General features: G+C 37.5%; 1 protein-coding gene across 2 annotated transcripts; it reads left to right on the forward strand.

Moving 5' to 3' along the window:
• The first annotated feature begins 3,270 nt into the window (after positions 1 to 3,270).
• Positions 3,271 to 16,936, forward strand: CCDC196 (coiled-coil domain containing 196). Of its 2 annotated transcripts, XM_006186454.2 has the most exons (11): positions 3,271 to 3,292; positions 5,232 to 5,293; positions 5,399 to 5,551; positions 6,828 to 6,924; positions 7,629 to 7,679; positions 9,344 to 9,421; positions 9,620 to 9,703; positions 10,235 to 10,294; positions 10,669 to 10,810; positions 16,303 to 16,361; positions 16,541 to 16,936. In XM_006186454.2, the coding sequence occupies exons 2-11, from the start codon at positions 5,244 to 5,246 to the stop codon at positions 16,658 to 16,660; spliced, it is 894 nt and encodes a 297-aa protein (XP_006186516.1). In that variant the 5' UTR covers positions 3,271 to 3,292; positions 5,232 to 5,243; the 3' UTR covers positions 16,661 to 16,936. The 2 variants fall into 2 exon arrangements, with proteins under 2 accessions (XP_006186516.1, XP_032338811.1); XM_032482920.1 differs by lacking the exon at positions 3,271 to 3,292 and having other exon boundaries at positions 5,121 to 5,293; positions 9,602 to 9,703.
• The last annotated feature ends 3,713 nt before the right edge of the window (positions 16,937 to 20,649 follow it).

The following is a 20,649-nucleotide window of genomic DNA, read 5'->3' on the forward strand; positions in this document are numbered from 1 at the left end:
AGAATGATGTCTTGGATAATCTTTTTTACAAATGCAGGAAGCCTTCATAAAAATTTCTCAAGGCATCCCAAGTGAAAGGTGAAGGTGTGACACGAAATATGACTCAGAGGAGGCAGTGCTACAGATGGCCCAGAAAAAAATGATTCAAATAAGCAGCTTTCTGCTGATGCATTGTGATCTGAGAAGAAGCATACAAGTGGAATTTCTCAAAGGCCAGGACACACATCACATATCAAAATCACCAGGGAGTGCTTGTTAAAACTGTACTTTCTCCAGATCTACAGAGTAGGAATCTCTAGAGGATGAGTCTGGAAATCTGCAGTCTTTACAAGTCTCCCAGGGGATTCTTAAATACATCAGAGCCAAGAACCACTGCCCTAGAGCAATGGTCTTTAGACTCGTTTTTTGTTTTTTTTGTTTTTTGTTTTTTGTTTTTTTTTGCTTGTCTATTCTTAAGGAATTTTGAAAAACTAGAAAATTAGATATTATTTCACATGTTTTTAAGTTGACATCTGAAAGTTTTAAGTATTTAAAAAATACAATTTCTGATGTATCATAATACTGATGTTTTCAAATAAACCTTTTATATCACTTTAAAATGTATATAATTAATCTTAAAAACCCATTTCAAATAAATCTAAATACATGCACAAACTCTTCTTTAGCAGTCAAAATTTGTACACTTTCTATTTTTTCTCCTTGAACTCGAATTTCTGCCCCATTTCTCCCATAGGATTTTATTCAAATGCAACATATTTTATGCTTTGAGTCTTTTTTTTAATCACCATATCATTCTTCTCTGCAAAATATGTGTGTATATTGAAATCTTTTTTTTTTACTTCCTATGACCTTAAGTTTCTAAGTGTAAAACTTTCTTCAGAATTGCATTAGCATTATAATTATTAGTAGTACACATTGACAAGAAAATATGTTTTCATAAATAATTTTTAATTATAACAAATTATTTTGGAAATGCTTCTATTAATTTGATGGGTAGGTGGTTTTTTCCCCCTATTTAATTCATGTATTCATAGGTGAATATTGTTTATGGCTAGGATAAGATAGGTTTCAACATCAATTTTATTCATATTTTTTGCTTTTCATACAATACTCACTAAAAAAAAATCGTTTACACAAATAATAGGAATGGAAGGTGTTTTGTTATACTAGTGTCACTCAGATCCTTGAACTCCTTCTGAATTATAAGCCAAAACCCATTTAGCAATTTATCATCAAAATTTATATTTAATAAATTTAAGCTGACAACTTGATTAGGTCATTTTTCAATTTTGTTGAAAGCAAAGAATTGGAAACCGCATGACCTGCAAAAGAATCTGTAATCTAGTCATTAACAATCATTCACTTTCTTTAACCCCAACACCAAAATTTTGAATTGTGGTTAGTTCAATGCCCTAGAGGTTTATACACAACCCCAAAGTAAATCACTGAAGTAAGATAAGTCACTGAATTTCAGATGGTTGCAAGTTATTCCATTTTCACAAGTGTAAAATTGTGATTAGGAAAGGGGAGATAGGAAAAGAAACCAAGGGGCATTTCCAGGCAGATCCACTTTAGTAAAATGGCACTTGTGGAAACCAAGGATCCAGCAAGAGTCTCTGAAAACTACCCTTGTTTCCACATTTCTTGAAAAGTCTTTGTGAAGGTTCACATACCTCAGTTTGAAGACCATTGTATTAAAGTATCTGGACACATTGAGAGAATACATTACTTTTTAAAAGACCTCAACAATAACACAGAAGTCAAGAGTTTTGAAATTTAATCTCTATCTTCTTAACTACCTGGATTCACTCCAAATGTAGAAGCAGCCTAGCCGGGGACATCCTAGCTATGGTGTGGATTAGGGTGAAGCAGACCACAAAACGGCCATAACGAACAGCACAGGGAGACGTGGGTGATGTTTAAGAGCCTACAACTTTTTGCTGTTCTGATTTTACCAGCACTTCTCTCCTTATTTTAGTTAATGGAGTTATCATCTCCTCAAGGGTTGAACTAGCTCCGGGTCAGAAAGGGCCAGAAGGTCCTCATGTTTCTTCCCTGAGGAATTCTGTAATTTTGTCGCCACAATCAAAGCTGAGGGAGAGGAGGATAGGAAACTCTTTTTTTTTTTTTTTTTTTTTTTGCTGTAATATGAAAATAATTGCCTCTACTCTTGGAGACCTGGCTTAATTAGACTAATCTAATTTTCTACTGGTAAAACTAACAAGAAAATGCTGTTGCTCTGAGTACTCTAATTATAGTAATCACACTTTTTCTTAACAGATACTAAAATCAAATGTTGGATGAGGTCATTGTGAATAGCTTGTTATAAGGCCTATTTTGAGGTACCACATGGATTTCAGTGAATATTGTGCGAAGTGAATATTATTCAGTGACAGGAAGCAACAGAAAGTTTACTGCAGAAAAAAAAAATATGAATTGCTGCTAGAATTCATCTAAGCAGTGATGAGGTTTCACAGGTTGTTTCGTAAGTCTGTTCACTGACCATAATCTGCTGTTCTTCCACCCTAGACTCCTTAACTTTAACCCTTTCCTGATTTCCCTTCTAGCTGCCCTCTTCGTTTTCGTCTCTGCATGCCCTGTATGAAATGATCAGCCTTTTGCTGGACACTCTCACCAGCACTCTCAGCCCCTTTCCTCCCTTGAACTCCTGCTTATTTATTCTGCCAAGTCAGAGCACAGAGTCAAACAACCATCTGTTCTCTCTACTATTGCTTCTAGTTTGCCAAGCACTGCTGGAGAAATTATACGACTGCCGATTCATGCCATACCAAATCCTCAAGTCCCAAATTCACCTTGACCCTTAGCTCCACTTGGCAATCCTTTTGCTCTTGCCTGGTTGGCTTCCTTTCCCACTCCTCAGGTGCTCTTCCAAACCTCAAGTCATTCCTCTTCCAAAGTTTCCTACCATGCTTCCTCAGTCAACAGCTGACCTAAACATCTACTTCAGGAAAAATTCATGATCACCTTCCCTCCTTTCCATTTCTGGTGGTCATCTGTAGCTTCACCTTCCCTGCCTCTGTCCCAGAGATAATGTATTATGTCCACTACCCTCCTTTCAATATTGTTTTTTGTTTGTTTGTTTGTTTTAAGCTCTTACAGTCTGTGTACATTATCATAAGGCAAATATTCTTCTTGGAGGTTGTATTCCAAGTTGAAGAAACAGGCATCAGAATGTTAGGATGTTAAGGGTGCTGATTGGCTACAGAAAAGAGCACATCAGAATAGCAAGTGTTCTACTTTCAGTCATTCCCCACCAAGGACAGAAAGGAAGGTGAGCTGGGATGCTGCCTGCACATTAAATGTTTTAAAATTCTAACATAATTCTGCCAACCAAATGTCACAAGATGAAATTTAAAGAGGTCATGCTTTAGTGATCAATGCCATTTTTGTCCTCTACTATTTGCTACCACCTGCCACATCTGCAGTCTTAAATGCTACTACTAATAATTGGTTGCCTTTGTTCCTTCTTTCAGCTATGTGGAGTTTGCTCACCCTCATTCAGTCTAAACTTCTCAAGGGAACTCATAGTGCAAGCCAATGTGAATTATGTTATGCCTTACCTGACATGGCTGTTCTAATTTAATGTCATACTACACTATCATACAAAACTTACACAAGTAACACATATATGCTTTAGAAAAAGTATTTGTAGAGACTGCCCAAAGAGAGGTTTTTATGTAGAAGATCCTTAGGAGAGATGTTTATCAGGGGCAGATCCAGGTTTTATGGGACCCTTACAGTATGTATAATTGGAGGAGTTCTCTCTTTCCAAAAAAAGAATACAAAATTATGAATACAAAATGAGGTACAGGGCTTGTGGAAGAGGGCTGTGAAAATGAAAGGCTCTGAAGCTTAAGCTTCATTAGTTTCATTTAAATCAGCTTGTTTTGTATTTGAATGCTAACTTAGGACATTAATCACTAAACCCAAACCATTCAAAAATTCACTAAATTGTAAATATTTGACATGAGCCAGGAATGTCATATAATATTACATTTCATTCTCACGACAAACCTTTTAATTTACCATTCTCATTTTTACAAAAGTGGAACTGAGACTTAGAGAATTTAGTAACTTGCTCACAGTCAGCTCACTGCTCACAGTGAAGCTGAGATTCAAACCAAGATCCGACTAAATATTATGTTATTTTCACTACAATACTCTGCCTTTAAGGTTTCCCAAAAGACAAAGGGATTAAGTTATTTTGGGGAATGCCCCTAGAGAATGCCTGAAAATGCTCAGTTAATATTTGAAATTGACAAGACTTAATGCACATTTGAGAATGTCAATAAAGATACTGCACTAAAACTGTGTTTAAAGGGCATAAAGAAACAAATGCATAACTCTTTGGGCTAGCTTCTGATCACTAAGTGATCCAGATGAAGACAGGAGATCTTAGGGTCTAGGAGAAATGTGATTCTTAACAGGGAGAGGGAAATAGAGGCAGAATTAGATTCTGGAGGTAAGTCTAGAATTACAGCCTCTCAAGAAAGAACTTGGTTGTGGAATGGCATACTGACAGTGTGGATCTTTTACAAATTATATCCTCTTGTTGCATGTCCAATATAATTCTACCATGCCATTGTGATATATCAAGTCTTAAAGACAGGGAAATAATGACAATTGGCTCCTGTATTATATTATTCAGTATTATATCTGTACCTTGCGTTTGCCAGTTTGATCTCTATTTTTCAAAAATGTATCCTAGAGGTATCCCCTCCTCCTCCTAAGACCCGCAGAAGATAGATGCTTTGTCTCTACCTTTTCCTCACTCAGAAAATCTAGTGCTGTGCCTTATAGACTGTAGGCATTCCATGGAAGTCAATTGCCATGGAAGATGGTGTTGATGAGTTATTTTTGACATGCCATTATTTTCTTCACAATAGGAATTCCATAGTAGATGTGTTGTGATTTTATCCTGTTCAATCAAAGACTTCAGAGTAAAACTTTTGGCATTGGCTAAAGCTAAGGCAAGAACTGATCAGATGTAGTTAATAGTATTTTCAGTTAACAAGCTGTCTTTCATGATGGTCTTACTTAAAAGACCTGTTAATTCTGTGGTCTTAGGGCCATTGTGACCTCAAACTGTAGCTAAAATCAGTCCAATGCAACAGGAGTTTCAAGAACAGCAGCATAAAAATGATGACTTAACTGAATGGAACAAGACGGCACATATTTTCAGGAGGACCTTTTTATTCTTAGAGTAGAAGTTTTCCTTCAAGATGACAAGTGCTTCAAACTCACCAGGATCTTACTTCTCCTCAAAAATAAGGTGAGTGTTTGACAGAAGGTTGCCAAGTGGTAACTATTCAGGAGGGAAAAGAGGGTCTCTATTATTAGTGCAGGCTAAAGGCAGGTATGGTGTCTCTTCCCACAGAAGTTCTAAAATCGAAGGCAACTATTTGAAGGAATTAAGTGAGGACTTAAAGCTAAGGAAGCAGGAGCTGCTGGAGCTGTTCAAACCTCTAGAAGACAGGAACAGCCTGTTATTCCAGAAGTTGATGTCTAACTTGGAGGAAAAACAAAGAAGGTAAAATTTCCCTACTCAGATGTCTTAGAGGGAGAAAGGCAGGAGAATTTTAATCCATAGGATTAACAATGATTATTGACACTTTTAAAAAGATTTAGATACTCAACTCTAGTAGGTTAAAAAATTATAATCACATAATCAGAGTGGGAAGGAATCCTTTATTTTCTTTCAGTAGGATTAAATATGATTCAGCCCTCATCTCACAGAGCTACAGTTATTTCTCTTCTTCCCAAGAAACAGATAAGGGCCTTTAGTGTCCTCAGCCTATCATGGTCACACTGATAGCTCCTCATTCATGTTTGTGGAATCACTTTAGAACAGATAACTCTGCTCTTCCCATGCCAAGCAGTAAAATGGTAATCTTTTCTGAGCCTAGAAGTCTGGGTTAGGGTCTGGCCTTACTAAGTAAACTGGGCAGTTGAGGTCTTAACTCTTCTCTGGGGCGCTCACTCTTCTTGGAATCAGCCAACTCTCTGTTTCCTTTCTAGTCTCAGGAAGTCTCACCATAATGTGCCTACCTTCATTCTCTACCCTAACCATAAGCATCTCAGGGAGCTCAGAGTTTTGGAGAGCAAAAACCAGGAAGAAAGTTGTGGTCAGCAGTTTACAACCCAGAAATTCAGACCTCTCAAGGCAAGAGAACACAAAGGATGGCTTCTCTGCTTATAATTGGAGAGGGAAAACTACAAAGAGCATAAACAAAAGTTAATTAATACCTTTAAAGAATATCCTCTCTTCAGGTCAAAGACTGGATGTTGATTCAGATTTTGTTAGAAACTTCTTGATGGCTTGAGTCTCTAGAGGCTACCATAAAGATATAAGTGATTTCCCCAACTAACTCAAATGTTTTTATGTGGAGAAGCAAAGTCAGGGAGTTGGACAGACATGGGGGGAAAGAATAATTCTGAGATTTATTGAAGACAACAGGTTCTTCAACCTCCGTTTTCACAGAGGCGAAAAATTCCCCTTCCTACCCCAAAAGTCATACACCAAAACATTCTCCTGAAGGGGTGGAGAGGAGTCTCACTAGCTGCTGGAGACAAGTTTTGAGCATTATAGAGCCCAGAATTCATTATAGGGCACATACCTAAGGCAACTGTCAACCAGGAATGAATTTGTCCTATAGAGGCCTCTATGTCTAGAAGGATTTCCGTAACTCCTGTGATTTCAGCCCCCATCTCCCTCCGATAGTAGAGTAGCTTCTGACTGGTTGTGAAATATCGGTATTACTCTTTAGGAAGAATTATTTTTTATGATGTCTCTCTCTTCCTTCTAGTCTGCAGATCATGAGGCAGATCATGGCAGGGAAGGGGAATGATGACTCTTCAGTCACTGAGCTCATTAAGGAAGCAGAAGAGATGAAGCAGAATCTGGTAAGAGGTTGGTGGGCATTTCAGAGAAGGACCCTCTGAACAGGGCTCAACTCCACTGTTGGCATCAGATGTGGAAGGGAAGGCAGAATGCTATCATCTCCAGCAGCAGATGCTCCAACACTCGTACGTCCTTGGTCTAGAAAGTACGGGATGATCCAAAGGGAGTCAGGTGAAATGTTGGGAAGAATTAGAACTAGCTAGCAAAATTCTGTTTCTCTGACTTAAAAAAAAGTTTCATCTAAAAGTTAATTAATACAAGCATATTAACCCTTCACATTTCAAAAGCAATAGAAAATACCAAAGTAAAAGAAAGGAAATAGTTTGCTCTGAGAGATTCTTATAAGATTTTTTAAAACCAACTATGTAAAGGATCTTAAAAATTAGAAATTAGTAGTCCAAGCTCCAGAGAAACTGCCATAAGACCAGACAGTCTTGAGTGTTGCAAGTGTGAGGCACTCATTACTATTGATATCATACCGTGGTCACCATAATTAAAGTTATTATTCAAAATTATTATTTTTTTATCATCATCATCAAACTCATCTCTCATGTTCCTGGATTTGGGGTTAGGCCCATTTATTGCCTTCTTCTGTGGTTTACTGTGTCCGTGCCTCCATTCCCCTCAATACTTAGTAATTTCTTCCAACTTTACTGACTAGACAAACACGTATTTCTGTTTGTTTGGTTTTCTTCCCCTTCGACAGGAAAGGAAAAACAAGATGCTTCGGAACGAAATGGAGATGCTATGGAACAAGGTGTGCCTCTAAGGATCTTTTGAAAGTATTTGTCTTACAGACCACAATGCAAAGAACTTTCCTTTTTTTTTGGTCCATGTCCTCATTTTATCATGTCTCTGCTTCCACCCATGCCTCATTCCAATCTAAGTGATCTTATTTAAAACAATCAAATCATGTCACTCTTCTTATGAAAAACCCTTTACAGCCATTCCTTACTGCGGCATAATCTGGTTCTTGCCTACCTCTCTAGTCCCCTCTTATAGAAGTCCTCCCCTTCCACACTGGCCTCCTTGTGGTTTCTCAAACATGCCAAGACCTTTCCTGTCTCAAGGCTTTTGCTCTTGCTTTATCCCTGGGCTGTAATGCTAGTTTCTTATAGTTGGCTTGTCCTCATCCTTCAGGTCTCTACTTAAATATCACCTCCTCAAAGAGGCCTCCTTATTCACTCCACTTAAATAGGGCATCCTCCACCCTCCTCCTCCTTTCTATTACATAACTTTGTTCATGTCCTCTGTAGCACTTTTTAAAATAATATAAACACATTATTATTTTGATTTTATAGTTGTTATTATTATTTTACTTATTTCTTGTCTCCCCACCCTGCTCTGGAATACATGCTTCTCCAGTATCTTCATTGCTTTACACATCTTGGAATCCCTAGCGTGTAGCACAATGCTTGGCACATAGTAAACAAATCAATAAATGTTAAGTTGAATGAACAAATGAATGATTACTCATTTCTAATTGCCCTATGATTTTACAACAATCACTGCATTGTTTAAGATAAAAATAGTAGGGGATTTTGCTGAGAAACCAGGCAGGGGTAGAAATTCCTTTGCAGACTGTGCCTTTGGGATCTGAGTGCTTTTTCACGGACTATGAAATTGGAATACCAGCTTGTCTTGTTAAATAACAGGTATGGGTGTGATCTCTGACTGTTTTTTCATCTCACCTTTCCACAAATAATTCGGATACTATCAAGCCCTGAATCTTGTACTCTTAGCCCTCAGTGGCAGCTACAAATTAGTTCTACGAATTGTGAAAAGTTTTAGTTCCTGAGTTCTTGAGTCCTTGTGATAGGAAATATGCCAGCACCATTCCTCTGTCAAAATCCAGCTAATCCAAAGCTCCAGAAAGACTTAGTAGAAGGGACGTCTATATACCCTAGCTTGTGATTGACTTTCTCTACCCATGTTTTAAGACAATGAGAAATGGAGAGGCAAGATCATTATGACCAGTGGTTAAGAATACAGGCTTCAGAGTTCAAGAGATCTGATTTGGATTCCAGCTCTGTGATTTCCTACCTGAGTGACCCCAAACAAATGAGTTAACCCCTCCAAGTCTCAGTTTTCTTATCCATAAAATGGAAATAAAAATAGTCCTGTGAGGATTAAATGAGTGTTTATAATGTAGTAGTATAAGTAAGTAATGTAGTGAGTAGCTTACAGTAGAGATTGGCATATAATAAAGGTTCAGTTAATAGTTTTTATTATTATAAGACACACTCAAGAGACCAAGTGGAAGGGCTCACTCCATTCTGAACCCCCTTTGGTGGTACACTTTTCATGTCAGGCCCTGAGAGGTCGCTGACTGGCAGGAACCAAAAGCCTTGACCCACATTGGCTTTCCACTTCCCTCCAAATTCCCGCTAATTTAAAGCTTTGCCAAATGTCTCTCTACAGACATTCAACACAGAAGAACTCAGTGAGCAACAAAAAGTACTGCAGATGAAGAACAAAGCAGACATGCAGGATGGAAAGGCAAGTAGACTGCATGGTACTTAGAATTTCAAAGTTGTTGATGCCACACAGATAGAAACTGCCTGTTGACAACCAGGGCTAATTTGGGTAGACAGGTAGAATGTGGGGCCTTAAGGTTGTATTTGATTTACTGTTTGCTGAGACACTGTGTTTCTTTCCTGGTACCTCCTATTCCTTTAGCTCTCTTCTTCATCACAGGCTCCTAAAACCCCCTCATCATCTAGGAAGACCAAGAATGAACTGGAGATGTTGTGTGCAGAGAAAGTGAAGGAAATAAGGAAGGTAGTATGATCTTTCTGAACAGTAGTGACTCTTAGAGCTGATAGATGAGAAATCTTTGATGTAGCAGTAATTTGCCTAAACTATGGTGTGCTCCTAACCTGACACAAAATTTTATAGGTGATCTGGTTCCCTTGGGATATTATATTTGAGTAAGACACTGCAAATTTCTGGTAAATCATGTTAGCTAGGTCAAAGTGGGAAAAGCTGTACCAATAATGACAACTTCAAAATAGCTATGTGATGTCAAAACACTTGTTAATTTGTTTTTGAACATTTATTTAGAGATATTATGCTTGTATCTAATCTTCCCACAACCAACTCACTGATAGAAAATGATCCTATTCATTTAGCTTTTAGCTTTTGGAGAGTGGGTTGTACAGGTGGTGCCAATTAAGAGGACTGTGCAGTTGAAACCAATATATTAGTGAATCTATGACACTGTAATTTTGATATAAAGCCTTTGCAGCATACTGAGAAAACTGATTTCTGATCTCAATTTACTTTGTCACCAGAGGCTCTTTCTTCCACCAGGAAAAGCAACAGAGGAAAATGGAATGGGTCAAGTATCAGGAACAAGCCAACATCTTTCAGGTACTAAGTCTTCCAAGACTGGACATGGGATAAAATTTCATTCATGCAAAATAAAGGCTTTTAGTTTCCTAATATTAAACCCGATTCCTTCATCTGTATTACTAATTGTCATGCTCAAATAAATCTTTTGTGGGAAGCTGGCTGGAGAGCCCTATCTCAGCTTCACCTTGAGTAACTTAAATAGCATTTTTTCCCTATGATCTTGATTTTGTTCTATTTGAAATGGGGGAAAAATCACAAATACTTCTGCCCAACTTTTAAAGACTCAGCCTGATGGGATCATTTTTAAACTTCTGAGTAAAAATTATTCAGATAATAGTGGATTTAGAGAAGCCAATATTATGTGACTAGTTTTGGAAAATGTTCTCTTGTAGAATGAGTTTAGTGGCAAAGTAATTGAGCTGAGAATTGAAGCCTTGAAGAACTACCAGAAGGCCAATGATCTCAAGTTATCACTGTACATACAGCAGAATTTTGAACCAAAGCAAGCATCTTTGAATCTTCCTGGGTCCCAAGGTAGGTCGAGTATTCATAGATACCTAGTTTGAAGTTTGTTTTGTTTTACATTGGAGATCTCATTACATATAAAGTGATAGCATAATGCCTGGCGCACCATACGTTAAATGTTAGCTATGTTATATGTTATCACTATCATCATTATTATTACACTGAAGCTCTTATATCAAGATAAGAATTCCTCTGGAGGAAACAAAATTTTCCTTTGTAAAGACTGAGTAATATATTGTGTGCTTCACATATGTAGTTGTCACCTAGTTGGCATCTGATAAAATATTAGTTTTCTCCCCACCTCCTCCTCTTTCCTAGGAATTAGTGGTTTGATCTTACAAATCTTATTGGAATAGACTCTGCGACTTCAGAATAGAAGGTTGAGGAGATAAACATCTGACAATGGTTGTGAGTTTCACCAATCCAGATATTCCTCTGGGAGTTTCAGCATTTTCCCACCCCAAAGAATGTATGGCATCACTAGAAGAAATCATATAGCTTACTATTAAAAAGTAGAATAAAGGAATGGCTTCTGAGGGGCAGGAATAAAGGGTTCTTAAATTTTCAAGGATTTATGAAACTGAACTCTGTAATTTAAAAAGGAGACACAAAATGAGAAATCGTGGCTAAGGGATGCCAAAGTTTTATCAGTATCAGTATGTATGTGTCTAATATCTTCTCAATCTTATTCTATAAGGGCTTGAACAGCTTATAAAATCACACACAGCACAGAGATTAAATAAATAGATGAATACATCAAAGCAAAAGGAACATAAGTTGAAGCCAGGTAAATATATGAAAATGTGTAATTAAAGTACCATAGCGTTGGTATAGCTAATCTTCAAACCTGATTCTGAATTTCCCAAAAGAAACATGGATTTATGGTGTCCACAAAATAACGATAAACCAACTGCTCAGGAGAAACATAGCTTTTCCTGAGTACTGAGACAAGAGAGGTTTCTCCTCCAGGTCCTTATCACAATGTTAGGACACTCTATGTGTGTCATAGTAGCTAATGTCCTCAGTAGTATTTCTAAAATGAATTCAGAATCTGAATTTCCCAGGCTGTTTGTTATCTGTTCCTTGGTACAATCTCATAAGAAATTATCATTTTGAAAATTTTTTAAAATGATGGATCAACTCGAGATGATTGGGTCCATATACATAAAGCACTCTGATGGTCTGACTTGATTCATATTTAAAATTTAGAAAATCTGGAAGACTGGAGGGACTACCTATCCTTCAGCCAGTGTTCCATTCATACTTTTAACTGCTGTTTTGATAAGAATTGGACTTCAGAAATCTTGAGGTTTTCTTCTCCAATAAGAACCTGGAATACAACCAGAAGCAGTAGAAAGTTGTTAAGGTATGCATTGAAAAGATGGAGGATGGGAAGGTATGAGGACAACAGATCTTTGTCTTATCTCATTTAAAACTAGCTGAAAGTCAACTTGAGGGATCTACAGAGTAAGAAGCCAAAAATCTTTTAGCTCCAGGTTCAAATAAAACCAAGATAGTAAACAGTGAAGGATTCCATTCAACGTGATCACCTCAGCAGAGTTTTTTTGCCCTTGTGTGCATAACATTGAATCTTTGAACTTTGAATTAGGACAGCCCACAGATCAGCACTCTCTTCTCTCCACTTATGCTTCTGGAGAGTTAAGTGATAGGGAACTAAACTGTTTAGTTAACTACAAATGAATGTATCCACAGGCATGAGTGACCCATTGCACATGTGTTTTACTGCATTCATGGAGCACTGGTTGTAGGCCAGTTTCATTTTCTCACACACATATACACAAAGTCTTTGGTTTTGTCTGAGCCCAAGTGGATCTGAAATCTAAGTCCTGAATTTTGGTTATGTTGACCTATTTACAGCCTAGTGTTTGATTATTAAAAAGAAAACCAAAGAAGTATTAGTTTTCTTTTTAGATGGATTTTTAAAGTAAATATGTTAAGGTATTATTACCAACAGTGATACGAGAAGCAGTTGTGTGCTGCTCAGTGTTTCCCAACTTCCGTGTCACTTGGACTATTATTTATTCAATATGTTCTGTTTAGACTGACGTCTTTAATTTTGCAAATGAATTCCTTGAAAATAAAACTACATTGCTGTTTTAAATGAAAAGCCAATGCAACTTTCTATAATAGAAAGTAAACATAGTAAACATGCAGATAGCAAAATTTTAGTATTCTAACAAGTTGCTGAAGCCTAAGGCCTGTTTTATCTTTCTCAGGGAGTGAGACTAGCAAGATGTATAGAGTGTTAAAGAAAACCAGCACCAAACTGAAACTCTTCTCCTTCATGCCATCAAGGCATCAATTTGAAAGAATCAAAAGGGGAATAATTTTCTCACTGTGATTTACAGTATTGAATACTGTGCTCCAGCACCTTGTAAATTTATTACAGTTGCCACCTAAAATCACTCACCATCACATTTTGGGAAATAATAGTTTAATGGGAAAAGCACCGGATTTTGAGTCAGATATACGAGTTGCAGGCCTTAACTCTGAGGCTAACCAGTTAGATAAACTGGGCCAGTCATTTAATTTCAGTTTTTTTCTTTATCCAAAACAACAGTGACATATTATAGACCATGTAGAAAACACATGGCTTTGTGTAACCCTCACAATGACTCTATGGGGCTGGTATTACAGATCAAGAAACTAGCTCAAGGAAGCCAGGCTTCTGACTCCATAGCCAAAGCTCATCTACTAGAATATGCTGCAAAGTGACAGTGTTTCAGTATGTGACTTATCATGACTCTCACACCTCTAAAGACTATTATTTGAATCCAAACTCATCACTTAATGTATAATCCTCCCAATAAAGAATCATACCCCCAACATTAATTTTTTCAGTAATAAAAGAAACACTAGTTTTAAAAGGGGTTGACAGATTTGTAATTCTTCATTTAGCCCAGTAGGTGGCACCAATCACATCCAGGCCTCCAGTCCATAAATAGTGGTAATTGAGGAAAACGTGGGGAGCCATTGGTCTTCTATTTCCCTTAGGACAAAATGTGCTACATTTATATATCAAATGAAAAAAGAAAAAAAATGATATTTTCTGCCATGCTTCTTGACACTGAGGTGTATTACTGGCAGCCTTGATTATACCATATTAAATTCAGTATTCTGCTGCAAAATACATACCGATTATTCTACTTGGTGAACTACAGTGTTCTCCATTCCAAAAACAGCCATTGCCCACTTCTTCCACAATCCCTATCTAATATTTTTTTTCCTACCACATATAAATCAGGCGATTAGGACAAAGAATTAAAAAATCAGGCAATTGCACAGAAATTGAGGTTTTTCTTTTGTTTTTTTGAAGTTTAAGTACTTAATGGTGTTCCTGGATAGTGTTCCTTTTCCTCTAGTTTCAAAAGAATTGGATTCCACAAACCTGTCTTAAAGAAAGGAAAGAATGTAATTCTGGACACACCTCCCAGCAAATCAGGGTATAGGCCCTTCTGTTGTAAGCATTTCCAAATAGAGGGAGGGTTTTTCCCGCTTGTCTTGGCCAAAAATTCCTCCTCCCACATCAGTTGTCCTGTGTGCTGGTTGGCTGCGTTGCAGTGGTGTGATCTATTTGGTTGGCAAAATACAATCCTGTGTTAATACTGACTTTGTTACACTTCAAGCATTTTCTACTTGCAAGTTTCCTTGATGCCCAGGTTGTAGCTTTATCGTTGTCAGTCACATCTGCTTAGCATACTGCATCACCTAGGCTTATAGAAGAGAAAAATATTTTATACCCAGGGTGAAGTCTTTCCTTTCGGTCTTTCCAGAGATGGATCACATTTGAAGGGATTTACTTCCAGACCAGTGTAAAATTACAATTTGACCCCGAGTGTACGGCAGCCTTTCCTGGCTTCTGCAGCATCAAGAGAGCAGTTCTTGGCCTTTGGCAGTCACTTACCTATCTTAGAGAGCACAGGCATGAAGCAATCTTTAAATTCAGCTGAGTTTTCCATCACACCTGCTGGTGCTTAAAGAAGAAGTTTATCTTCCATAATAATAGAAATGGTGATAAGACTCTTGATTCTGACAGCCTTGTTTTTCTCTCCTCCCCTCCCCTCCCCCCAAGCCCCCACCCCCTACTCTAAGCATTTCCTTGAGCTCTTTTGAGAAGAAGCTGAAGGTTGCATGTGGATATGTTGTTCCACTTATAAATTCAGATGAAAGCCAAGTGCAGTGGGAAATGAATACTCTTGAGGCCTTATTTATTCTATAACTCCCTCTCTGTTCTGAAAGCAAGTCATTCTTTCCGGCTTTAACCTTTACTTCACTTTAGTATTCCTCTTCCTGATGGCTGAAACACACACCAGCAGGTGCTGCTGAAAGGAAAATAGTAGTGTTAAACTAAAATGCTGAAAGGCAGGGGCGGAAACCCACAGCTAGCTCAAATCTGGGTCCTTGATAAATAGTATTGCTCTTAAATACAGGCTTTTTTAAAGCTTTGCAGCAACTTGAACCTTTTGAATGTCAGCATTAGGTTCATGGTATTAGTAGGTTAGGAAGTTAATTTCTAAACTAGGTTACTCTTTCATTTCCTGTAAAACCTACAGAAGTCCAAGGGAGAAGAAAAGTCTTCTTTCCTAAATATAAACATTGAAAAAAAAAGGTAAACTGTACCTTTATAAATACTATGATTATTTCTATGAGTGACAATAGATTCCTAACTTTCTTTGCATCACACGCTCAGGAGAGCAGCAAGATGTCTAGGATAGGGTTGTCATATTTAGCTAATGGAAAGAAGATGCCCAGTGCAGTTTGAACTGCAGATAAACAGTAACTTTTTAGTATAAATATGTCCCAAGTATTGTATGGGACATACTTACATTAAAAATTATTTCGTGTTATTGAAATGCAAATTTAAGTGGGTGTCCTATATTTTAGTCTGGGAACCCTAACCTAGGACAGACTCACCACAGGGCACCCTAAAATTCTCCCATTTCTCCCTTTTTATTGCCTCATTTCTCCCTCTCTGTGCCTGTCATTCTCTCTGCCTCTTCTTTGTTGTCAGCATCCCCTCCTTTACATTTTGTTTGCTCTCCGTTGTTCAAGGTTGGCCATTTTTGTGGAATATGTATCTGGGTTATGTGATGATGTGTGTACATGTGTGTGATTTATCATCTCATTTCTACGTTTGAAAGTTGTATTAGAAGCACATCTTGTAGGCTAGCAAATAAAATTGTTTTTACTTGATGTAATCCTCAAATGAATCCCCACCCCACCCCCAGCCGTGGGACATAAGCTCTCAACAAAAGAAAAGAGTCACCACTTTAACTTTAAAAATATTGTTTGATGAAGTTATTTTCTAAAACAAAAATTAGAAAATCCACATCAGTGCTAATACCAGTCAGTCCTACAACTGATATATTGATACAATGATATGATAATGCAGTGACTGTTAATAGTTTTGCAACCCAAAATAATACTAGGGTTTTTTTTCACTTAAAGAAAGCTCTCGTTTTCCTAATATTTCCCATCAGGTACTATGGGCATTACAGCTATGTGCAGAGCAACTACTGACAAAGATCCATCTAATGTGGTGAGAACTACTTTCCTTCTCAAAATTGTTTTCAAGGCGTGAATAGATAGCTGGTGTAAATTTTTGGAATGCCTGTTTTAATGCATGTTCTAATTTAATATTTTTTAGAGGCTTTGCAAAGTGAATGCCAGGACACATGATGTTTTAGCTGTCATTTTTTCTGCTTTTTCCTGTCTTAGAGAATTCTGGGATCAAAGACCTACACAGAAAAACAAGGAGCTCAAGGAAGTCAGTTTGATGATGGAAGAGGGAGGCTCTTTTTTCTGAGGTCAATGCCAGATGAAGCACTGAAGGATTAGAAGGCTTTCACTCCATTTGCTTTGGACAGATTTAGACTAGGCACAGCCATTTGTGTTAATTAAAACCTCTCAAACCTTTGTTACAGTGCTGTTTTCACTCTCTCCCACCCTCCAAACTGGGTGGAAATGCTAGTGAGGTGCTTGGCCTTAAGCATGTCAGGAATTTAGTCAGCTAACGGATTATAAACAGCCTCTGATTATTTTGAGAGCTTTTGATTTTGAAGTGACTGATTCCAACCACATTGTATGTTGTTAAGTCCATAATAAGAAGCTGCTCCTCGCCACTTCTGAAGTGTTTAATTCTGGGCAGATCCTCCACTGGCAAATGAGCAAAAGTAGGTGCAAAACAAGGAAATAATACTCCATAGACTCCTCTTACTCTCTCACGGATCACATGCATCTGCCCTGCTGATACTGCCTCCTGGTTATCAATTTCTTTGAGTATCTTCTACCTTTCCAGCACCACTGTTCTACTTCAGTTCTCTTTCCTGCCTGGATTACCAGTCTCTTAATTGGTTTCCCTGCTTCCAGTCCCTCTAATCCATCTTCCACAGTGCTACCGAAGTTATCTTTTCTAAAAGATAAACGAGATCATGTCATTTCCCTACTGGTTTCCCATTGACTTTAGTATAAAGTACAAACTCCTTCACAAACCATATAATGATCCCCCTCCCACCGACACTCCAGTGTCATCTTCCACTGTAACCCCCTTCCCTCATACCTCGACACTGAACTGTACAGAACTGTTTGCAGTTCCCCCGAGGCACCACGAGTTCTGTTATCTCCGTGTCTTTGCACAAAGCTGTTCCTCTGCCTGAAAGAGTCTTCTCTTCTTGTCTGCTTGACCGTTGCCTACTTGTCCTAAGGGCCGAGTCTGGTGCCCTTCTATCCTAGTAATTCTCAATCCTACTTGTGTATGAGAATGTCCTTGGGAGCTTTTAAAAACTCCAATTCACTGACCCCCTTTCCAGATCATTTAAATTATGATCTCTGGGAGCAGGCAAAAGCATCTGCATTTTTTGGTGGGAGGGGAGATAATTATGTTTATTTATTATTTATTTAACATAGGTACTAGGGGATTGAACCCAGGACCTTGTGCGTGCTAAGTACACATTCTACCATTGAGCTATACACTCCCCCAGCAACTGTATTTTTTTCAAACGCTCCCTGGGAAATTCTTATGTGCAGTCAGGTTTGAGAATCACTGTTCTAGCCTCTCTTAACTCTATCATAGCACATAACAAACTATATTGCAATTATTTGTTTGCCTGACTTATCTACCTCCTTTACCAAATTGTAAGCTTTTTGAGGTCCAGGACTATATTTCATTCATCTTTTAATTTTGACCACCTAACACAGTACCTGAGATCTGACAGAAGCTCAGATATTGCATAAGGTCATAGAAAGTTATTTCCAAAGTCCCAGGCCTCTTGACACCCTGTCTTCTGTCAGTATGATACCATTGGATCATATTGTGTTTCCTGAGATCTTCAGGTCTTTTCTTTACTTAAGTTGTCATTAATTTTCTACCTCATGTCAGTCTGAGGAAAGTTGATTTGTATGTGGTTATGAGTAAACCAGCCAATTAAAAATCTTCCTTCTATCAAGGTCAATTTAACATTTTAAAGGTGACTTTAAAGATGGCTTTTTAAAAATGTACTTTTGGACTGGAAATGTTTACACGAAATCATAGAATTTGGACATTAGACGGGACTTTAAATAAGTAAGAGGACACTGGAGGTCACATATGTTAAAATGGTGTCCAAAGGCCGACAGTTAATTTGGGGCTGTTAACAGTTAAGCTGGTTACCAGAGCCTAGGTATTATTCCTGCCAGTTCCTATTCCAATTTAACTTATATGTTTTCCCTCTTGATTACAAAAATGCAGCCCTGAGATGATTAGTTTCATGTTCTACCAACTGAGTTAGCTGAGTGTGTAATTCACATTCTCTTTCAAGAAAGCCACCTCCGTACGTATTACAGCTCTCTGTACTTTGGCAGGTGTGGAAAGATTTTCCAAGTTGATTGGATTAGACAGACCAATGAGAACAAAAGTCAGGAACAAAAAAATCTGACTGTACCATTGACTACCTTGAATAAGTCATTTGCTCTCAGGGCCTTAGATTCTCAATTTTAAGGTTGGATTAAAAGAGCAACATTCAAAAGTTTTAAAAATCATGGGGTTTTTTTTTTTTGTTTGTTTCTTTTTATCATTTCAATGGGCTTAGATGAGTTTCTGAACTATTTTCTCTGTTTTGTTGTTGTTGTTGTTGTTGTTGTTAACCAAGGCATGAAATAAACTAGTTTACTTGTTGGTAGAGATGTATAACTCCTTAAACAAATGAATCGTTTGCCACCTCTAAAGTGTTGAAATTATATGTTCATTACCGTTAGGCTCATCACTTTTCCATCAAATGCTCCAAATCTTTCAACTTCTTCAAAACACAAAGCAGAAATATTGTAGCCTTTTATCCTACTTTGTTTTTCAGACTTCATAGTGGACTCTGACTTTTACCTGCATGGCAGTGCAAAGTGATCAATTGGATTGGCTAGCTACCTACATGGGTGTGTACATTTTGATAAATCCAGGATATGGATCTCAGCTTTGTGGGTAAAACTTTATTTGATCAACTTACCCAACAAATCAGAGACTCATTTAAGCAACCCAAACTCCCAAGAGAATCACTGATAAACCCAATATTAATTTAAATTACAGAAAGGGCTATCCCTTCCAATGTGGTTGGAATATGTCTATATTTAGGGCATTCCCATCACAGAACCAGATTATTAGAGAAACTGAATTAGTAATCAGAAAGTACTGGTGGAACTGAAACATCATTATATTAAGGTTTTATTTTTACTCGTAATATTCCAATTATGTTTCTCTGAGACTAAAACCCTTGATACTCTTGGGATATACCTGGGAGATGGTTTTCAATTTTAAGTTCAATTAAGGAAAACTCTATCCCATCAGCAATACGTTTAATAACCATAATCTTGGGTAGTGCTATTTTTTGTGGCTTATGTCATTTATTTTACCTTGACATTCTAGCTACTCAGGGAAAATTTACTAACATTCCCCCTCCCCTAAAGTTGCCTTTTTGCAATGACCACAAAGTGATTAGTAATGTTTGTCATATTTCTAAATGAAATAAGGCCAAAACAACAGTCTGCTACTTTCATCTTTAGTCTAAAATTGGAACCATCAAAGGGGGCAAGTGACAGTAGGCAACATTTTGCCTTATGCTTTTAGTTCCAGGCAGAAAAATCTAGCTTTATTATTGTTTGTGTGAATTATTGCCACCTTCAGTGGTGTCTCCTTTTATAGGCAGAAGCTTCTGCAAGCTGTTACATGCCAAGGCAAGTTTCTAACTGTCCCTCTGGTACCTTGGGAGGAGCCTGCATTGCTAGCAATTCAAAATCCCTATTGCTTCATATGTTCTGTATTTAGTCACCAAATATTAGGAAATGGGACAGGAACAAGGTCTGTGTTGGAAAAGGATACTTGCTCTGTACCCAATCAATCCCACAGCAGGAGATTCATTGGCAGATAAATATAAAATGTAATTATTACATGGTAAAGTGAGATTTTTCAGGATGACTGAAAAATCCATCATCTCTGCTTCCTTCACAAATTCATTTATTCTTCCTAACATTTCAAACCTTTATTTAAGGTTCATTTTAAGCTAAAATGCCAGATAAACACTCCTATTAACCGTATTTCTTCCAATTATTACTCAACCTAGAAGAAAATGAGTTTACTTAAGTTAACAAAATAATTTTTTGTTTCTTTTGTAGAAACAAAAATATTTTTCTAGGGTAGCTGGTCTTTGATTACTACCAATTAAATATAATGGAATATTATTAGAATACTGGAAACCAATTAATAATAATTTAAGAATAGCATGATGTTTTTGATTTTTTAAAAAGTCCACTTAAACTCAGTCCATGTCAGTGACTAAGTTTGGGACTATCTTTTCTTGACTTGG

This window comes from Camelus ferus, chromosome 6, assembly GCF_009834535.1.
Source record: "Camelus ferus isolate YT-003-E chromosome 6, BCGSAC_Cfer_1.0, whole genome shotgun sequence".
Taxonomy (NCBI): domain Eukaryota; kingdom Metazoa; phylum Chordata; class Mammalia; order Artiodactyla; family Camelidae; genus Camelus; species Camelus ferus.